The sequence below is a fragment of the Dermochelys coriacea genome, chromosome 10 (genome assembly GCF_009764565.3).
Source record: "Dermochelys coriacea isolate rDerCor1 chromosome 10, rDerCor1.pri.v4, whole genome shotgun sequence".
Classification (NCBI taxonomy): domain Eukaryota; kingdom Metazoa; phylum Chordata; order Testudines; family Dermochelyidae; genus Dermochelys; species Dermochelys coriacea.
Window position 1 is genome coordinate 471910 of NC_050077.1, and position 17138 is coordinate 489047.

Genomic DNA, 17138 nt, shown 5'->3' on the forward strand with positions numbered 1-17138 from the left:
TGACTGAACGATTGTGTCCCCAGGGCCATATGGAACAGAAACCCCCGGCCTGGCTCAGGGTTATCCCTATTGCCCTGTCTGACACATACGGCTGCTGCCCCATTGTGATTTTGCTGTGAGTGAAGCCTGTGGCAGTGAAACGTGACCCATGCTGCTGCCTGATCCCAGTCACGTCAACTCCTTCAGAGCAGATAAACCTCGCCCTCCTTTTGATGCAAGCTAATTCAGCCTTCCCCACAACCAGTGGTAAGCTGGAGCCGGTTCGCACCAGTTCATGCGAACCGGTTGTTACATTTAGAAGCCGGTTTAGAACCAATTGTTAAAGGGTTGGGCAAACTCCAGCCCATGGGCCACATTTGGCCTGCAGGACTGTTCTGTCCGACCCGCCTGAGCTCCCGGCTGGGGAGGCTCCCCTTGAGAATCCCTTTTTACTCACCCAGTGGTGCTCCAGGTCTTCGGCTGCACTTCGGCGGCGGGTCCCTCAGTGCCACCGAAGACCCGGAGTGAGTGAAGTTTGTGCTGCTGAAGTGCCGCCGAAGACCTGGAGCGACTGAAGGAACTGGTTCTTCAGATTTTGGCAGCTCATCACTGCCCATAACCAGGCTGTGTGGCCCACTCACTCTGAATCAGAGGATGGAAGAAAGCTGTTGGATCCCACCTAGCCCAGTCTCACAGAGCAGGACTGGTCTTCAGCATGTCTGCTAGAGCTTTGCCCCTAGAGAAGGGGCTCCCACCCCTTCCCCAGTGGGGCTATATCACAGCCTTACAGACTCAACATCAGAAACTTTCCCCTGCTGTTCAACTGATGTTTTCCTTCATTTTCTTCAACCCTGTTGTCCTCTTGGTGCCTCCTGCTCCCCCCGAGCAGCCCCCCGCTGCCCCCGCAGTGATTGATTTCAGACTGGCCCCTGTTCTTGGTGTCACTTAGCCCAGGCAGGCCGACTTGTGTTTGTGATTTCTAGATTGGTGCCCACACAGCCTTCACCCCACCCTCATCCTCACACTGCCCCTCGGATGCTAAGTGAGGACAGCAACCCACAGAACATTCCCAGGTGTACTTGCCTCGGCCCATGGAGGTGGCAATAATAAGCTGCTTTCTCTGCCCCTGCACAGCTCTAAACTCATGCAGATCAGCACAGACCTGCTTGTTCTGGCACCGATGGGCCCTAGCCTGCTCCTATGTCTAGGTCTAGGATAACAGCACTGTGGATGCCCACTCTGCCAGTATCATGTTGCAAGCAGATATTGGGTTTGCTGCCCATTATCACCACTATCTATGTCTCCTGGAATTGCTTCTTACCACCAAAAACCAGTTACTAACCTTTCCGTAATTATTATTCTTTGAGATGTGTGCACAGTTGTTGGTGAGTTTTTCCTTTAGCGGTACCTATCGGGGTGGGGCAAAGGCACCCCACTGCCTTGTGCACTGCATGCAGGCAAAAAAGGGGGGAGCTGCCCCGATCTCCCTCATTTCCTTCCTGCCAGATAAACACTGATAGAGTGGGGAAGGAGAGTGAGTCATGGAATGGCATGTGCAACACTTCTCAAAGAACAACAGTTATAGAAAGACTAGTAACTGTTGTTCTTCTTGGAGTGATTACACATCTCCATTTCAGTGTAGGTGACATCCAAACAGGAGGTTGGCTTGGAGTCTAATTGAACAGGGATTGGAGACTGATTGGTTAAAATTTGGCATCGTCTCTAGGTTGTTGGGGGTTTGCATAGTCAGAGGCAAACAAATGATATGAAGACCAGGCTTCCGCTTTGCAAATGTCAAATATGAGGATGTGAGCCAACTGGTAGCATAACTGAATACAACTGAAAATATAAGTTGAGATCCTTTGAGTGGATACTGCACAGCCTTTCATTCAGTCTGCAAATGTGCTGAACACTTATGTCAAAGCCTTAAAAGCCTTTCCCCAATCCAGCTAAAAAGCTAATGCTCTTTTAATGTCTAAGCGTGAAGCATCTCCTCACCATTATGACCAGGAGGCTTTGGAAAGAAGGTTGGTAAGGAGATTGCTTGGTTAATATGAAAACTGGAAACCACCTTAGCAAGGAATTTTGGGTGAGGATGAAGATAAACTTTATCTGTGAAGAAAACTATATATAGTGGCTCAGATACTACTGCCCTCAATTTCCTCACTCTCCTGGCTGTTGTAATAGCCACCAGAAATGCCCCCTTCATAGGGAGAAGGTCACTAGAGGCTTAAAGGATGTGTGTGTGGGGGGGCATTAGTTTTGCTAAGACTAGACTAGATTCAAGTTCCATGGGGAGCCAGAATCCTACACCTGTGGAAAAAGTCTATCCAGGCCCTTCAGAAATATCATGGATATTGGGTTGGGAAAAAAAGCAAGCAGTTATCAGTAGGCAGGTAGAAGGCCAAGATAGCCACTAGTGTGCTCTGATTGAAGTATTTGCTAACCCTTGATGCTTTAGGGACATAAGATAGTCCAACATGTGCTGAATAAATGCGAGGACCAGGGAAATTCCTTTCAGTCTGGATCAGATGGAGAACCTCTTCCATTTAGCCAGCTAAATACTTCTAGTTGATGGTTTTCTACTATTCAGCAGCACTTCCTGGACTTCCCTAGAGCTGGGCCCCTCTGCAGACGTCAGCCATGAAACCTCCAAGCCATCAGATGAAAGATCTGTAGATTGGGCTGGAGGAGGTGACCACGATGCTGTGAAATCAAGTCTGTGTGTAGTGGGAGCGATAGAGGGGGCTGACTGACAAGACTAACAACTCTGAGAACTAGTGCTGAGGGGTCAGCTAGGTGCTCAATATATGTTAAGCCGTGTCCTGCTTTATTTTGCACAGAACTCTGGGCAGGAGATGGATAGGAGGAAAAGCATACAGTAGACCATCTGACGATGTCAGTTGAAAAGCATCCATTAATGAAGCCGGGCTTTGGCCTGCTTGGGAACAAAACTGGTGACTCTTTCTGTTGCGTTTTCTTGCAAATACATCCACTTGGGGAGTTTCCCAGAGCTAGAAAATGGACCTTGTATGACAAGCTGAAGGGATCGATCATGGTGATTGATAAACAGTCTGCTTAGGCAGTCTGCCAGAGTATTCTGGATCCCTGGAAGGTAAGCCACTTTCAGAGGTATAGAATTGGCAATGCAGAAGTCCCAAATTAGAATTGTTTTCTGACACAGCAGCAAAGTTTGGGCTTCTCCTCATTTGTTTACATAAAACACAGCCATTGTATTGTCAGTCAGAACTCAACAAGCCCCTTCTCTTGCTGTGTGGAAAAAACACCATGCAAGCTAATCAAATTGCTTGCAATTCCCTGACATTTATCTGCAGGCTGAGATCTCGGGGAGATCAGAAACCTTGAGTCTGCATGAGACCCAAGTGAGCCCCCTATCCCAAGTTGGAGGCATCTGTGACTAAGATGAGAGATAGTTGAGGCAGGGTGAAGGTAACTTCCTTGCTAACAGTGGCAGGATCTGTCCACCAGTCTAGAGAGGGTAAGACTTGATTAGGGTGACCAGATGTCCCGATTTTATAGGGACAGTCCTGATATTCGGGGCTTTTTCTTATATGGGCACCTATTAACCCCCTTACTCTGTCCAATTTTTCATATTTGCTGTCTGGTCACCCTAAACTCGATTAATAATCTGAACTATCACATCCATATGGTGCTTCCTTGGTGAATACACCTTGGCTGCCCAGCCCTGTAGCTCTCTGAAACATAGTCTGGCATATTAGACTACATAAATTCATGTTGCCATGTGCCCTAGTAGCCTCAAACAGCTTCTTATCATAGAATCATATAACACAGAACCACAGGGGCAGGAGGGACCACAAGGGTCATCTCGCCTAACTCCCTGCCAAGATTCAGGATTCGTGAGGTGATATGTCTAGAATGATGCTTTGCATTGTCTGAAACTTTTCTGGAGGAAGGAAGGCCTTGGCTGTCATGGATTGGCTCTAATAAATTCATTTTCTTTACCAGAGACAGGACAGACTTCTCTGTGTTGATCAGCAGGCTGAATGCATTGAATGTGGACCGGATTATGTCTACTCTGGGCAACACGTGTGCCCTGGAAGGACCTCTTATTAGCCAGTCATCCAGGTAAGGGAAGATATGGCCTCCTTCTGCTACCCCCAGCAGACACTTTCTGAATACATGAGGGGCAGCTGTCAGATCAAAGGGCAGAACTGCAAATTGGGAACCCATTGACTGTGAATCTTAGAAACTTTCTGTGGCTCTGATGAATTGCCAGGTGGAAGTAAGTGTCCGTTAAGCTGAGAGCAGCATACCAGTTCCTCAGCTCCAGGGAAGGAGTAATGGAAACTAGAGTGACCATCCAGAATTTTGATTTCTTTAAGGACCCATTTAACTCTTTCAGATCTAAAATAGACCTGAGATCCCCCTTTGCTCCCAGGATCAGGAAGTAACGGGTATAAAACCCCTTTTCCCTGAGCAGTGGCGGGACCTCTTCTATAGCTCCTATAAGAAGAAGTGATTGTATTTCTCTCAGCAACACAGCTTCATGAGAGGTGTCCCTGAAAAGGGACAGAGAAGGGGGATGGGAGTGGGAGATGGAAAGAAATTGAAGGGTGCATCCCACTTCCACTGGGCTTAGACCCCACTCACTCTAGAGTCCTTTAGACTATGCATAGTCTCGTCAGTCTTTCCCAAGAAAAGCAATGGCCCTTCAAAGGGGAGGTCTTGCATTGTTTGTTGTACCTCTGCAGAGAGACCAGAAGATTGCAACCATGTAGACCATCGCATAGCAATGGCAGAGGCCATGCAGCAAGCTGCAGAATCAGCTGCATTTAGACCAGCATGCAGAGAAACCAACATGTCATCTGGGAGCTTGTCCTTAAACTCTGAAATTGCATCCCACAGGATAGAATCATGGCACCCCAGCAGAGCTGGCTGATTTGCAATACGAATCTGTAACCCTCTTGTGGAATAACTTCCTTCTGAACAAGTTTAGTTTCCTAGCTTCTTTGTTCTTCGATGTTGATGCCTGGTAATCCTGCCTCTCCCTTTCATTAGCTGTAGATACGATCAGGGAACTCCAGGGGGATGGTTGGAAAAAGGTTTGAACCCTGAGAAGGGACATAGTAGCTCCTTTCTGTCCCTTTCACAGGACGTAGCAGGCTCACGGGGGTCTGCAAAGAACCTTGGTAGGTTCTAGAATAACCTTGTTAATAAGCAGAGCTACCCTCAGCTGAACTGCTGATGTCAAAATGTCCACAAGCTTGTGGCATATTTCCTGGCCCTCCTCTGGATGGATGTCCAGAGCCAAAACCATCCTTCCTAAGAACTCCTGATGGGCTTTGTAATCATCTGGTGGCGGGGACATAGGCACCACCACGACAGCTTCATCAGGATGAGTAAGAGGATGCCAACGGTTCTCAGGGCTGATCCTGTTCCAATTCCTCTGTATGTAGCTTGTGAGATGGGTCCTGATCCTGCACGGTGCTGAGCTCGATACCAAGGGTGGGCTGCTTATGGCATCGATGTTCTTGATGACCAGCAGAGGGAGTAGGATGTGGAGATGCTCTTGACTGAAGGGGAACTCTCATGGGTTCCAAAAGGGCCACTAAAATGGCCCTGGTCTCCAACTGAGTATGGACCCTGGGTCCCTGTGGTATGCTCCATTCTGGAATTGAGGCTGAAACCAAGATGGGCAGGCACCGTTTACAGGTTACCAAGTGTCTTCAGGCTGAGACCCCTAGAAACCCACTTTGGACTGCAGAGGAGAAAAGTCTGCTTCTTCAGACCATGGAGGAGCCATCCCAGTCAGTACCAGAGAGGTGGCTCCAACGCCAAAGAAAGGGGTAGTGGCAAGAGCTTCTGTGGCTTTCCCCTGGATAGTACTGGTTTAATTGGTACATTAATAGCAGAACCCAAGAGTCCCACACAGTGCAGAGGTGAAGCTGTGGGCGTTGTTACTTTCGGTGCTGATGCCAGGTGAGAATCTTGAATTTCCAGGGAATGTGGTACCAAGAGATTCAGCAACACTCTCACAGCTGCAGACGCTTCAGGAGCAGAAGGTGCTGGAGCAATGTTCTGCTCCTGTGACATCTGACCTGAGGTGACAGTGATAGAACTGGCCCTTTGGGAGTTGGTTTCAACAGGCCTGAAGTAGGGTCTGGAGTCAACAAACTCCCTGGTTTTGAGGTGTGCTCTGGGGATGCCTCTTTTCTGAGTGCATCCCTGAGTCCTTGGTAGAGCTTAACATCTTCACCTCTGATGTTGATATGCCCAGTACGGAGTCCTTAGATGACTTGAGGTACCTCTTCTTTGGCACCGGTGAAACTGGTCTGCCTCTCGGTACTGCCAGGACCAGAGGAGCACGGCTGAATGATACAGAGGCACTTGGCACCCAGACTGAGCCAGATGGCTCCAATGGAGGGCCGAGAGCCATTCCAATAGCAGGTACTTATGTCTGCATGCCCTGTCCTTTCTGGATCAGGGCTTAAACCCTTTACAGATACTGCATGTGTCCTTCACATGAGCCTCCTCCACGCACATAAGACAGTTGAGGTGCAGGTCACTAACCGGCATAGAATGACAGGGCTTGAAGTCCAGAGAATGGGGCCGAACTCTGGCAGTGACACGGCTACCCAGATGGGAACTTGTGACAAACAAACCACTTTCTTTTTAAAACTAAGCTAAGCTAAGCTAAATAAACGACACAGACTCATCTGTAACAACACTAGCTACTAGCTACAGTAGCTCCTGGAGAAAGAAGGACTTACACTGTAGAATGGGACCTCTAACAACTGCCACGGGCAGAAGGAAGAAACTGAGGGAAGCCGGGGGCAGTTCTGCCCTTTATGTCTGTGCTGGGTGCACGATGCAGTGGCGGGGCGATGGTGGGGGTGCACAGCTGCTGCCCCAGTGGGTACCAGTAAGGGGCAAACTCTGACAATGGTGGACAGGAGCGCACTATCAAACTGATGGAATAGTCTAAACAATTCATGTCATTGTACAGTGTAGAACGGCGCCAGTTGCCACCCCGCATGAGGGGAAGTAGTCCTTACCCCGCAGTACCAGCAGTGGATACGGTCAGTCTCCTGGCCATACAGAAATCAGGGGCTGGGGATCCATATGCAGCATTGACATGGGCGGTGAACAAGGGCCTCAGTGGAATAAGGAAGAGGTCTGGATGGGCTCTTTTCTGGCTTGTGGTTGGGACAAAAGTGGCTCCATACAGCACAGCTTTCACACCCCTTCCCCTTCCCACAGGATCCAAGCATACAGAAATGAAAAGTGACGTATATGCATGCGTTTTATACAGCTAAGGAAGAGGCCAGCACGACCCCTTTGCAGGTGAGTATGTACAGGTACAGGGTACAAGATCTAGGCCCTCCAAGCTTCAGGGAGAAGAGCTAAGACACAGTATTTAGTGATGCAGGGTAACTGCAGGAGCTGAACTGTGGCAGGCGGGGCGCCTGCTGCTGCCATCTCTGGAGTGAGCAGGAATCGGGAAGACGCGTTCGCGATGAGTACTCGGCATCTTGCAGGATCAGGCCACAGACTGGGTTTGTGGGGAGCACAAAGTTGAACTAGGAGCCCAAACTCCTGCCCTCCCAGGGGAAACAAGTCCTTCGCTCACTGAAGCTGTCACCCTAGCGTGGCCCCTTCCCTCTGTGCTGCAGAGAACATGGCGCATGTTCCCCACATGTTTGCCCCACTCCAGCATGGGCCTCTTGACGTTATTCTAGGGCTGTGGCCTGCACCGAGACCCCCGTGCATCCCCCGGGCTCCCTGGCACCCAAAAGGCTTGTGCAACAGACTGAGCCTGCTAGAGACGCAGTCTCCTAGTGCCCTCTGCTGGGAGGAATCGGAGCTGGCCAGGGCCAGGGCTTCAGCTTCTTGTGGTGCTGTGGCAGGAGGAGCGGAGGCTCGCCCTGCTGTCATGGTGAATTGCTGCACGGCCCTGGTGAAAGCCAGCACGTGCCAGATGTCCAGGACTTAGTTACAATATTGAGCCAAGTACGGAAATTCTCCCCACAATGGGCACCTTTGTGCTTTCCTTACAGCATGTTGTAACCCCCTCTGCCAGGTGGGTGGCTTATTACAAACAAAAGCAGCCGTGCTTGAAGTGGTAAGAGGCTGCCTCCACACATCGCCCCCAGCCCACAGTAAATTCCCCATGCCTCAGAGCGGGCGAAATGGCAGCATGTGGGAAAGTCCCAGCTGCACGTTAGTCACTGGTTCCGTCACCTTCCAGCCTGGGGAACAAACCCCACATGCTTTCCTAGAGACTGTGCACATGTGCATGGGGGCATAGAAAGGAGGGGGGGAATGGGCATGTGTTATCGGGCAGCTAACCCTGCCTTGAAAAGGCTTGGCAGGATCTGTGCAGTGAGGCTCAGCACAGGGCCTGTCACACATGGGGACATGAAGATGGGGCTGCAATAGGGCCACCATGGCACCCCTTTAAAGACAGTGTGGCAGCACCATGCAGTGCTGTTACAATCTCCTTTCTCAGCTTAAAAGACTGGCCAGCAGGCCCATTGCCCATTGACAGCTGTACAGCGGGGGGGCTCATAGGCCATGCTCCCCCTTGCAGCAGGGGGAGAGGACAGCTGAGAGGAGTTAATTCACCTACTGCACAACTTGTGGCTTTTCCTTAATGAGCCCCATTGTTAGCCCCACAATCAGGAACTACAGCTTTTTCTTTTCTCCAAGACTCTTCCACTCAGCCTGGCTCCTGCCTTTTTCACAATCTGTAAAGAGAAGCTACTTGGAGACTGTGGAGAAATGGGGAAATGAGAAATGCTGTTAAAGCACCTGCTTGGCCAGCCCCTGGTGAGGCAGATGTGCTTCATGTGTACAGCCATATGTTGATGCCTTTAGACAGCATCCCTCAGGCTAAGCTCCTGCTGGTGTCAGTGAGTTTGGCGTGAGTAAGGGTGCTTGGGCTCAGGGGCTGGCTGGTTATTGCTTTCAGTGTGTGGAAGGTAATGGTGAACTCTTGATGTGGAGGGAGAGAGCACACAATGCAGGCAACTGATGGCTATGAAAATCACCTCCTGTCCTCTCCACTCCCCCTCTCTCGCAGATTAGAGACCTCATCTGACATGTAGTTTTTGGATGAGAGAATCTCCAACACAGCAAGATAAGGCAAGGTGTGGAGACCAGAGCCTCCCCTGTCACCCAGAGAAGCAGAGCACTGATACCCACAGAAGTGCAGAAGCAAAGACATATGCAAACAGACTACGAGCTCAGAGTCCCTATCTCAGCAGACCTAACAGAGTACGAGCTGTCAACATCTAGTGAATTAACACTACTACGGATGAGCACACTTCCCAGCCTTTCTAACTCATGTATATACACCTTAATGAGAAACACTGGTACAGGGATACTGGTGTGAGGGTCCAAGTGAGCCTGAGGGTAGAAGAGAGACAATGAGTGCATGGAGGCATATCCCTCCCCATGTCTGCTGAGTCTCTTTCCTTTGTTTCTGCAAAATCTGCTTTGAGAAGTAAAGACCCTGCCGCTGACATCTGGACTGCTTGACTGTTCTCATGACACACGCTTATTGTCAGCAAGTTCACGCACAACCCCACTTCCCTCCCTGCCACCACAGAGCAGTGAGCTGTGGCTTCTGCGCTGCATGTGACAAGGGGAGGAACTGACCGTCTGGCTAGGGACGCTGCAGAACAAGATAAAAGACAGAATTCTGGGCAGTAAATGGTCATATGATGCAGCATTTGAACGGAACAATCTGCAGAGGTGGGGGAACGGTCCCTCAGTGTATGTGTGTGTATTGCAGGAGTATCGTTCCCTGGAAGAGGCTGGAAACACCTGTCCCTTGTGCAATCCCCATGCCTTCCAAACATACACTTCAGAAATGTCTTTGATGCCTGGCAGCTGTACATTCTGCAGAGCCCAGGCTGGAAGGGTTTTTCTACAGACAAAGTCCAGGAACAAAGAGAAGGCTAAGGAGACTTCTGCTGGCAGATGTTCAGCACAAGTGTGAATTTCTAATGAAGCAACATTGTTTACTGATTTCAGAGTAGCAGCCGTGTTAGTCTGTATTCGCAAAAAGAAAAGGAGTACTTGTGGCACCTTAGAGACTAACAAATTTATTAGAGCATAAGCTTTCGTGAGCTACAGCTCACTTCATCGGATGCATCCGATGAAGTGAGCTGTAGCTCACGAAAGCTTATGCTCTAATAAATTTGTTAGTCTCTAAGGTGCCACAAGTACTCCTTTTTTTATTGTTTACTGAGCAGAGCTGGCACTGCAGGTGCCTTTTTTGAAGAGACAGTGTCATCAAATGGAAATAAAAGGTCTGGGTATTACCTTTGCCAAGGCAAAGCAGTTTGTGAGAACCATGGCCTCCCAGCAATGGGAAGAGGCAGTGCCTACCTGGGGAAACTCGCCTGTTTTCTCCAGAACCAGCTTTGCATGTTCCTGTTTCACTGAAACATAAGAATGAGAAATTGGAATGGGGGTATTTGGAGAGGAAGGAGCTGAAGGAAAAGTCAGACTGTGTGTGAACAAGGAATAATGGCTTTGGAACTAGTGCTGGGTCCAAAGGACACATAGGTCTGAGAAACAAAACTAGGCACAAGCACCTGCTCCGTAATGTCCTCTCAAACCAGGAATGAAATACACTGTAAATGTGTAAAGCAGAATGTGGAGTAACGCTCCAGTGGGGCTCAGAAGGGCAGGCGCCCTGTGCTTGTTCACAAGGGTAGAGGGTCAGGGGGTTACAAGGTTATTGTTAACAAGGGTAGATTTGCTGAAACCCCTCTGGCAGAAACACTCAACTTTGTTCTTTGTCTTTTCAAATACAGGCCTCTCCCTGCAGGTCAGTTATGCCATTTGATTCAGGCCCAGGACCTGGAACCAAACCCCACCTCTACATATCCTCCTCAGAGCTCCTTCAACCAGCTGGATATTCTCTCCAAGCCATTAACAGAATCATTTGGGACACTCCCTTACCCTGGGGCACAGAAGCACAGAGAGAATCCCTGGTCACTACAATGCAGGACAACCACGGGGGAGGCAGGGAGCGGCCTGATCCCCAGAGAAGGTAAACAGCCAAACCAATGAGTGCAAACTGTGCCAGGCAGTTTACACCAAGAATGTCAGTCCCAAGTTCCCATTCGCCCTTCTCAGCCAGAGGGTGTTAAATGGTGCACACTGTGCCCGGTAGTCTAAGCACCGCTAGTCTGCCTGCTGCCATACACAGTCAATGTCCTATTCTGTTCGACTTCTATAGCCTGTATCTTGTAATCTTGCTCTAACCTTGAATTTGACTGGCTTTAGGGAAGTGACTCATCTGCAAAGGCGGGTGTGAGGCTGGGCTTGGTCTCTTTTCCTGTTCCCTTTTCACGACATTTTGTGTGTTGTCCTGCAAAGCCACCTCTTTTCTTTAGCGTCACACAGCTATTCCTTCGGCTCTGTCTACCCACAGAAATGGCACCCATTTAACTAAATCAGTGCAGTGTAATCTGTAACCCTCTGGCGTGGATACTCGGAAACTGATTTAAAAGTTTTTGAAATCAGTGTAGCTCAATTCAGTAACAAATCAAATATAGAGACAATGATTTTATGTACTTGTAACAGGATTTAAGAACATCCACACTGGGTGCTAAATGGGTGGTTTGTGAGTGGAGGCCAGATAGGGAGCCCTGTGCACTGAGTCCTTGCTTTTACCCCAGGAGAATGCTAGTGGTTGGCTTGAGCAGCCTCAAAGATAGGCTATAGGGGAAGTTTCCAATGCCATGTTGGTGAAGGGAGCTGTTCTGTCTTGGTTTGATGCCAGATTTGGTCACTCGACTAAAGGTAATGCTGCTGAACTGCTCATGCTTTCAGAGTATTGCTCTAGTGACTCTTCTTATGAACTTGTCCAATTTAATCCCTAATAGAATTCCACTCAGTGAAGTTACAGACTGGATGCAACTGAATTTAAATATAAATATATGCAAAATAGCTCGAAGGATCAGATTACGGCTTCAGAGAGGTGCTGCCTGCACCAGACCCACCCAGACAGAATCCAGCCTGAATCTCATCCCAAACTGGCTGCTGTTCAAACAGAATTTAGAAAAACTGTATACTAGTTTCCCACCCCACCCAGTCCGCAGCACTGCATGCTACATGCAGAGATAACAGGGTGTTATGGACAAAGTACAGATCTGTGAAAAGCACAGTCATGCCCCTCTCTGTTAGGGAGGTGCAGGCATTTTATCTCACAGGTCACTCTGCTAAAGAGGTGGTGTTAGGGTTACCTTGTCCTCTACTTGTGACTGAGTAAGGAAGTGCAGCAAGCAGAGAAATCAGCCTCACTGGCACTGCAGCATCAGAAAACCCCAGGAGCTCCTGTTACTGAGGGTGAGTTTGGCCTTGCTGTTCTGCCTAGCAGTGTTCCTGTCTTTGTGTTTCAGAGTAGCAGCCGTGTTAGTCTGTATTTGCAAAAAGAAAAGGAGTACTTGTGGCACCTTAGAGACTAACAAATTTATTAGAGCATAAGCTTTCGTGAGCTACAGCTCACTTCATCCGATGAAGCTCACGAAAGCTTATGCTCTAATAAATTTGTTAGTCTCTAAGGTGCCACAAGTCCTCCTTTTCTTTTTGTCTTTGTGTTGTACCCTTAATAGTATTTATTCACAGTTCTTTGCCATCATCATCCAGCCCAGGGGGAGTGACACTAAGCTTGGGAACATGAGCTACATAGAGGCAAAGAAAGTCCCTGGGAAATGCCATACTTCACGTAAAGAGACAGGTGTAAAACCAGAATCACGTCCCAATACAATGTACCAGCAGTAGCAAAATGCGGCTCAGCCATGCGTTCACTCTGTGGCGCTGGGCAAGTAATTTTATTACTCTGTGCTTCAGTTTCCCCATGCGTAAAATGCAGGTAACAGTATTGCCTGACCTCACAAGGAGAGGAGTGACTGTAAGCGTCAGTCAGTTACTGTCTGTAAAGTGCTATACCAATGCTGAGATTATCATCTACACTAGAGGGCTCTGCAGAAGGACCCGTTGCTGTACAGTAGGCAATACAGAGTACATCCCTGGAATGAATATATAGAATATTTCACCTACAATTAAAGCTATTTTTTAATGAAAAATACACTCTAAACCTGATAATTCTTGTATAAGTCTTTAATGTGTTAATCATCACGTTAACAATGAATAACGTGTTTTCATTTATCAACATCCTCATTATAGTGGTGTAAGCACCAGTGTCCAAACAAATGCAAACACCCACCTTGAACATGTGCACCTTGCAGTAGTGCCCTCCTGAGGTTACGCACTCCCTTTGTATGGCCACAAAGGTCTACATGGGGCACAAAACCCCTTATCTGGCTGCCCATCTAGTTTTGTAGGTAGTGCTTCTGCAGTGAAAAACGTTCCTTAAAGAAGATGCCAAAGCAGTAGCTGAACAGTGGCCACAGATACATTCTCTGAACTGGCCTACGCCTCTCTGTTTATGGCTAGAAATGGGAAAAGGGATTTCTGAATAATATGAGCTGGGTTGAAATGTAAAGAATTTGCAGTGGCCATTTAACTATCTGGACTCCCCACCTTACTGTGGAATTTATAATGCCACAGTATATACTTCTGTGCTCAAGTAGTTCAGAATCAGAGGATGTATTATCACAAGGGGCACATGTGATCCCAGCTGAATTCAGCTGTGGGAGTCGTTTCCAATCTATACCCCAGACACATACAGAAACCTTGTGGAATGCACACACAGCTTAGAGAGTTTGATCCTACACTAGTCAGGCTTTTTTGGCATACACAGTTTAAAAACATCTGATCCCAGTTACATTGATACCAGTGTGGAATAACACCACTGACTTCCACACAGTTATTGCAGTCACATTAAGATAAGAGATCAGAAACTGACCCTCATGAATACAGTTACTGAGGGCTAGACAGTGCTGGCCTTTGCATGCAGCCATGAGGGGGGCAGACTCAGGAGCCTTCTGTAAAAGGGTGGCTTGCCCATTTAAGGGCTAGAGGTTTGGGACCAACCAACCTAGTAACTAACTAGGCACACCTGAGTAGTGATCAGACGAGTCCCCTGTGAGAGCAGCAGGAAACTGCAGGGCAAGAATGGGGTGTGTCTACAGGAAACCGAATGCAGAGTGAGAAAGGTTCCTGTAAGAAAGACCCTAAGACCAGCGGAATTGCCCCAGGGAGTAACTTACTAAAGAAGGGAAGACCCTGAGACACAAAGGAAGTTTGGAGGCCTGCAGAGAGACATTGAACACTGACTCAGCCCCAGGAAGGAGGGTTTGGGAGTGGGATTCCCTACCCAAGGTGGAGCGAGATGCGGAACTGGGGTTAGGGCCTGGAAGGCCAGTGTGTGTCAGGACTAAATAAATTGGACCCAAACAGGGGAGTGTTCTAATTACTTTTGGGCTCCGATCTGGAGTTTTTGGGGAGTTCATAAAGGGAAATTAGGCAGGGTGATGCAAAGCAACTTCTGGCCATGAGGGAGCTACAGCTTTCCTTCTCACATCACCCACGCCAAGGCCAGCCACAGTTACAATCCCTGCACTCTCCTGAAAATAGCTAATGAGAGGCTGTACAAAGGTGTCCTTGAAAGTCAGCAACCTCCTGCTTTAACTTGCACCTTCTTCCAGTTCCTTGGGATGTGAACCATCTTATATAGCACCTTTGAATCTGAGCTGCAGGGTCAGCATGTTTCCCATGCAAGTGTATTCGGGCCAGACCAACACTGGGGAAGCTAAAATGAACACGAGTTCATGCCCCATGCAACTGCTACTAGTTGTGGGTGTTGTATAAGGCCCCATCACAGACTCTAGCTCAGTCTGTAGCTTGTCACCATCTTTACACTGGGAGAGCCACTGCTGGGATCCTCAAGCACCAACAGCCCCAAGAGTTCAAGCAGTTTACCAAATCACCAACTCTGGAGCAAGTGTGACCATGACATCTCAGCAAATCTATTCTGATCTGTTCCAGAGTCCACCCAGTGTCTGCATAGTGACAGCCTGCTCTTCTGCAGGAAGTGTGGGAAAACAAGCAACATTTCCATTTTCCACACAGTTTATTCCCAAAGGCTATCTTGATTGCAACCCCATTAAATTCATCTAGGTCATGTTCATATAGCAGTTACCTTCATGGACAGGAGCTTGTGTAAGTTTCACTGTTTACTGGTTCATCCTGGTGCTCTCACTCATTAGGTTCATTTGGCCTGTTTTTATGAAAAGTGACATTTTTGATCCCTCACCTGGAACTGAGCAATAATCAAAAGGACAGGTTCCTAAACAGGGGCTGTCCACGAAGGGGCCACCCAGTGGCAACTCGGTTGAGTTCAGGGGCTCTGAAGTTTGATTTCTTTCTACGGATGGTTTAGATACAATAGTGTTGTGGTTCAGTGACTCATCTGATAAATTAACTGCACGGCCACTTCCCATGCTCACAACATTCTGTAACTGCGCTTCACTTTCTTCCGCATTTACAGACATCCTCAAATGGTCACGTGTATGACACAGCAGAAGAGGACATGGCATGTTATTGCTACTCTCTTGTATCCTTTCATCTGTACAGTCAGAAGAAAATCAGAAGTACAATTTTGTGTCTCCTGCATGGTCCTCCCAGTCTTCCCGAGAGCTAGAATCTAAAGACCACAGCAACTTTTTCATGCCCACAGTATCTTCATCTTCACCATCACTACGAGGTTCATTAAAGCTGATAATCCAAGGGCTGTCACTGCTGTTTTGTGTGAGAGCCTCTCCTGAACTCAGACCGAAGACAAAGCCTGTGGTAACATCTGAGTCAATGCTATAGAAAGTCTGACAAGTCTAAATCCAGATCAGATTCACAGAGAGTGATAGCTGGAAGTGTTTCTTTGAGGTTGTTGTTTAAAAGGTTGATAAAGGGTTTATAAGGTGACTCAGAAATAGCCTCAGTTATTGTCACAGTGTGTATTATTGTGTTTAAGAGCAATATCAAAAGGATCGTAACTAGATGGATTAGAAACAGAGGGGCAGGAAATTGCAGCTGCTTTTTCTGGAACATGTTGACATGTTATTTGCTTGTGTATTTCTTTCTCTGGCAGGAAAAATGAAACTTTGTCATGAGCATGGGAGAAAAGCCATGGAAAGTCTATGTCTTCTGAACAGATGGTTTGAAAAGCAGTCTCAGTGCAGTCACCCTTGTGGTTGGTGTAACAGCTTTGATCACCAAGGGGTTGATGGGCTTGTTCTCTGTAGGGAAGTATTTGATTCTCTGGAAACTCTGCTAAGGAGAGTGAAGAGCTTGGGTTTTCCAAACACTGTGTCAAGCTATTGCTAACTGTGGACTGAGACAGGAGGCTGGCAAAGCTCTTATATGCTGTGCTACAAGGCTCAGTGGACTGAGACATGAGGCTGTCAAAGCTCTGATATGCTGGACTATTTATTCCGTCTTTGATTATCTCAGAGGAAGGAGCATTTGGTGATTTTTTAATCAAGACCAACAAGTCATGCTGAGTTTCAGAACTGCAAAGTAAGTGTCTTTGATGCAACATGTCTGGAGGATTCTTTGCCTCGGGAGAAGCAGTGTCTACGTTAGAACTTTGATAACCAGATTCAAAAGATTCTTCTGATCGCACTGACTTTGTGCTAGGTGCTCTACAGTTGTAGTCATCCTGAGAGGCTGTAGTGGAAAAGGAGCAAGCGTGTGAAGTATCACATGACTGTTGATCCTGGACTACATTTTCTTTTGGTGTTTGCTGTGATGAATTTTCTGATTCACAATTCTCAAAGGTTTTTTGCTCTTCTATGATGAAGTCTGGAACTTCAGTGTCATGGATACTGGTTCCACATTCTAGTAGCTTAATAAACATGTCTGCAAGTGCATCGTTGTGTTGAGTGTGTTCTATAAAGCTATTAGCACTGCTCTCACAAGGTGGGCACAAGAGGATCTCACCCAAGTTGTCCTCATGGATCTCAGTTTCAGTGTTTGTTGAACACTCACAGATTTCAAGAGAAGCTTCAATCAAAGTGATCTCTGGAATTAGAACAGCTTCATACTCTTCTGGGAACCACTCTCCACATTTATTCAGGCAACTTTCAGGTTTCTCACCACTTTTGATGTTATCTTTCCCCTTCAAGGTTTGGCCTTGAGCATATTTTGCAAGACAGTTCTTACAGCTTCTGTTTTTGGGGATGAAAAGGAAGGCACAA

The 17138-nt window shown here is 47.8% G+C and overlaps 1 protein-coding gene across 8 annotated transcripts in view; it reads right to left on the reverse strand.

Moving 5' to 3' along the window:
• Positions 1 to 13086: 13086 nt before the first annotated feature.
• The window catches only part of IL4R (interleukin 4 receptor), a 31656-nt gene continuing 27604 nt past the window's right edge, over positions 13087 to 17138 (reverse strand). For all 8 annotated transcript variants that reach the window (XM_038419219.1, XM_043493703.1, XM_038419221.2 and 5 more), the window contains one exon: positions 13087 to 17108. In XM_038419219.1, the coding sequence (XP_038275147.1) occupies positions 15878 to 17108 (1231 nt within the window). In that variant the 3' untranslated portion in view covers positions 13087 to 15877. The remainder of the gene's footprint in view (positions 17109 to 17138) is intronic.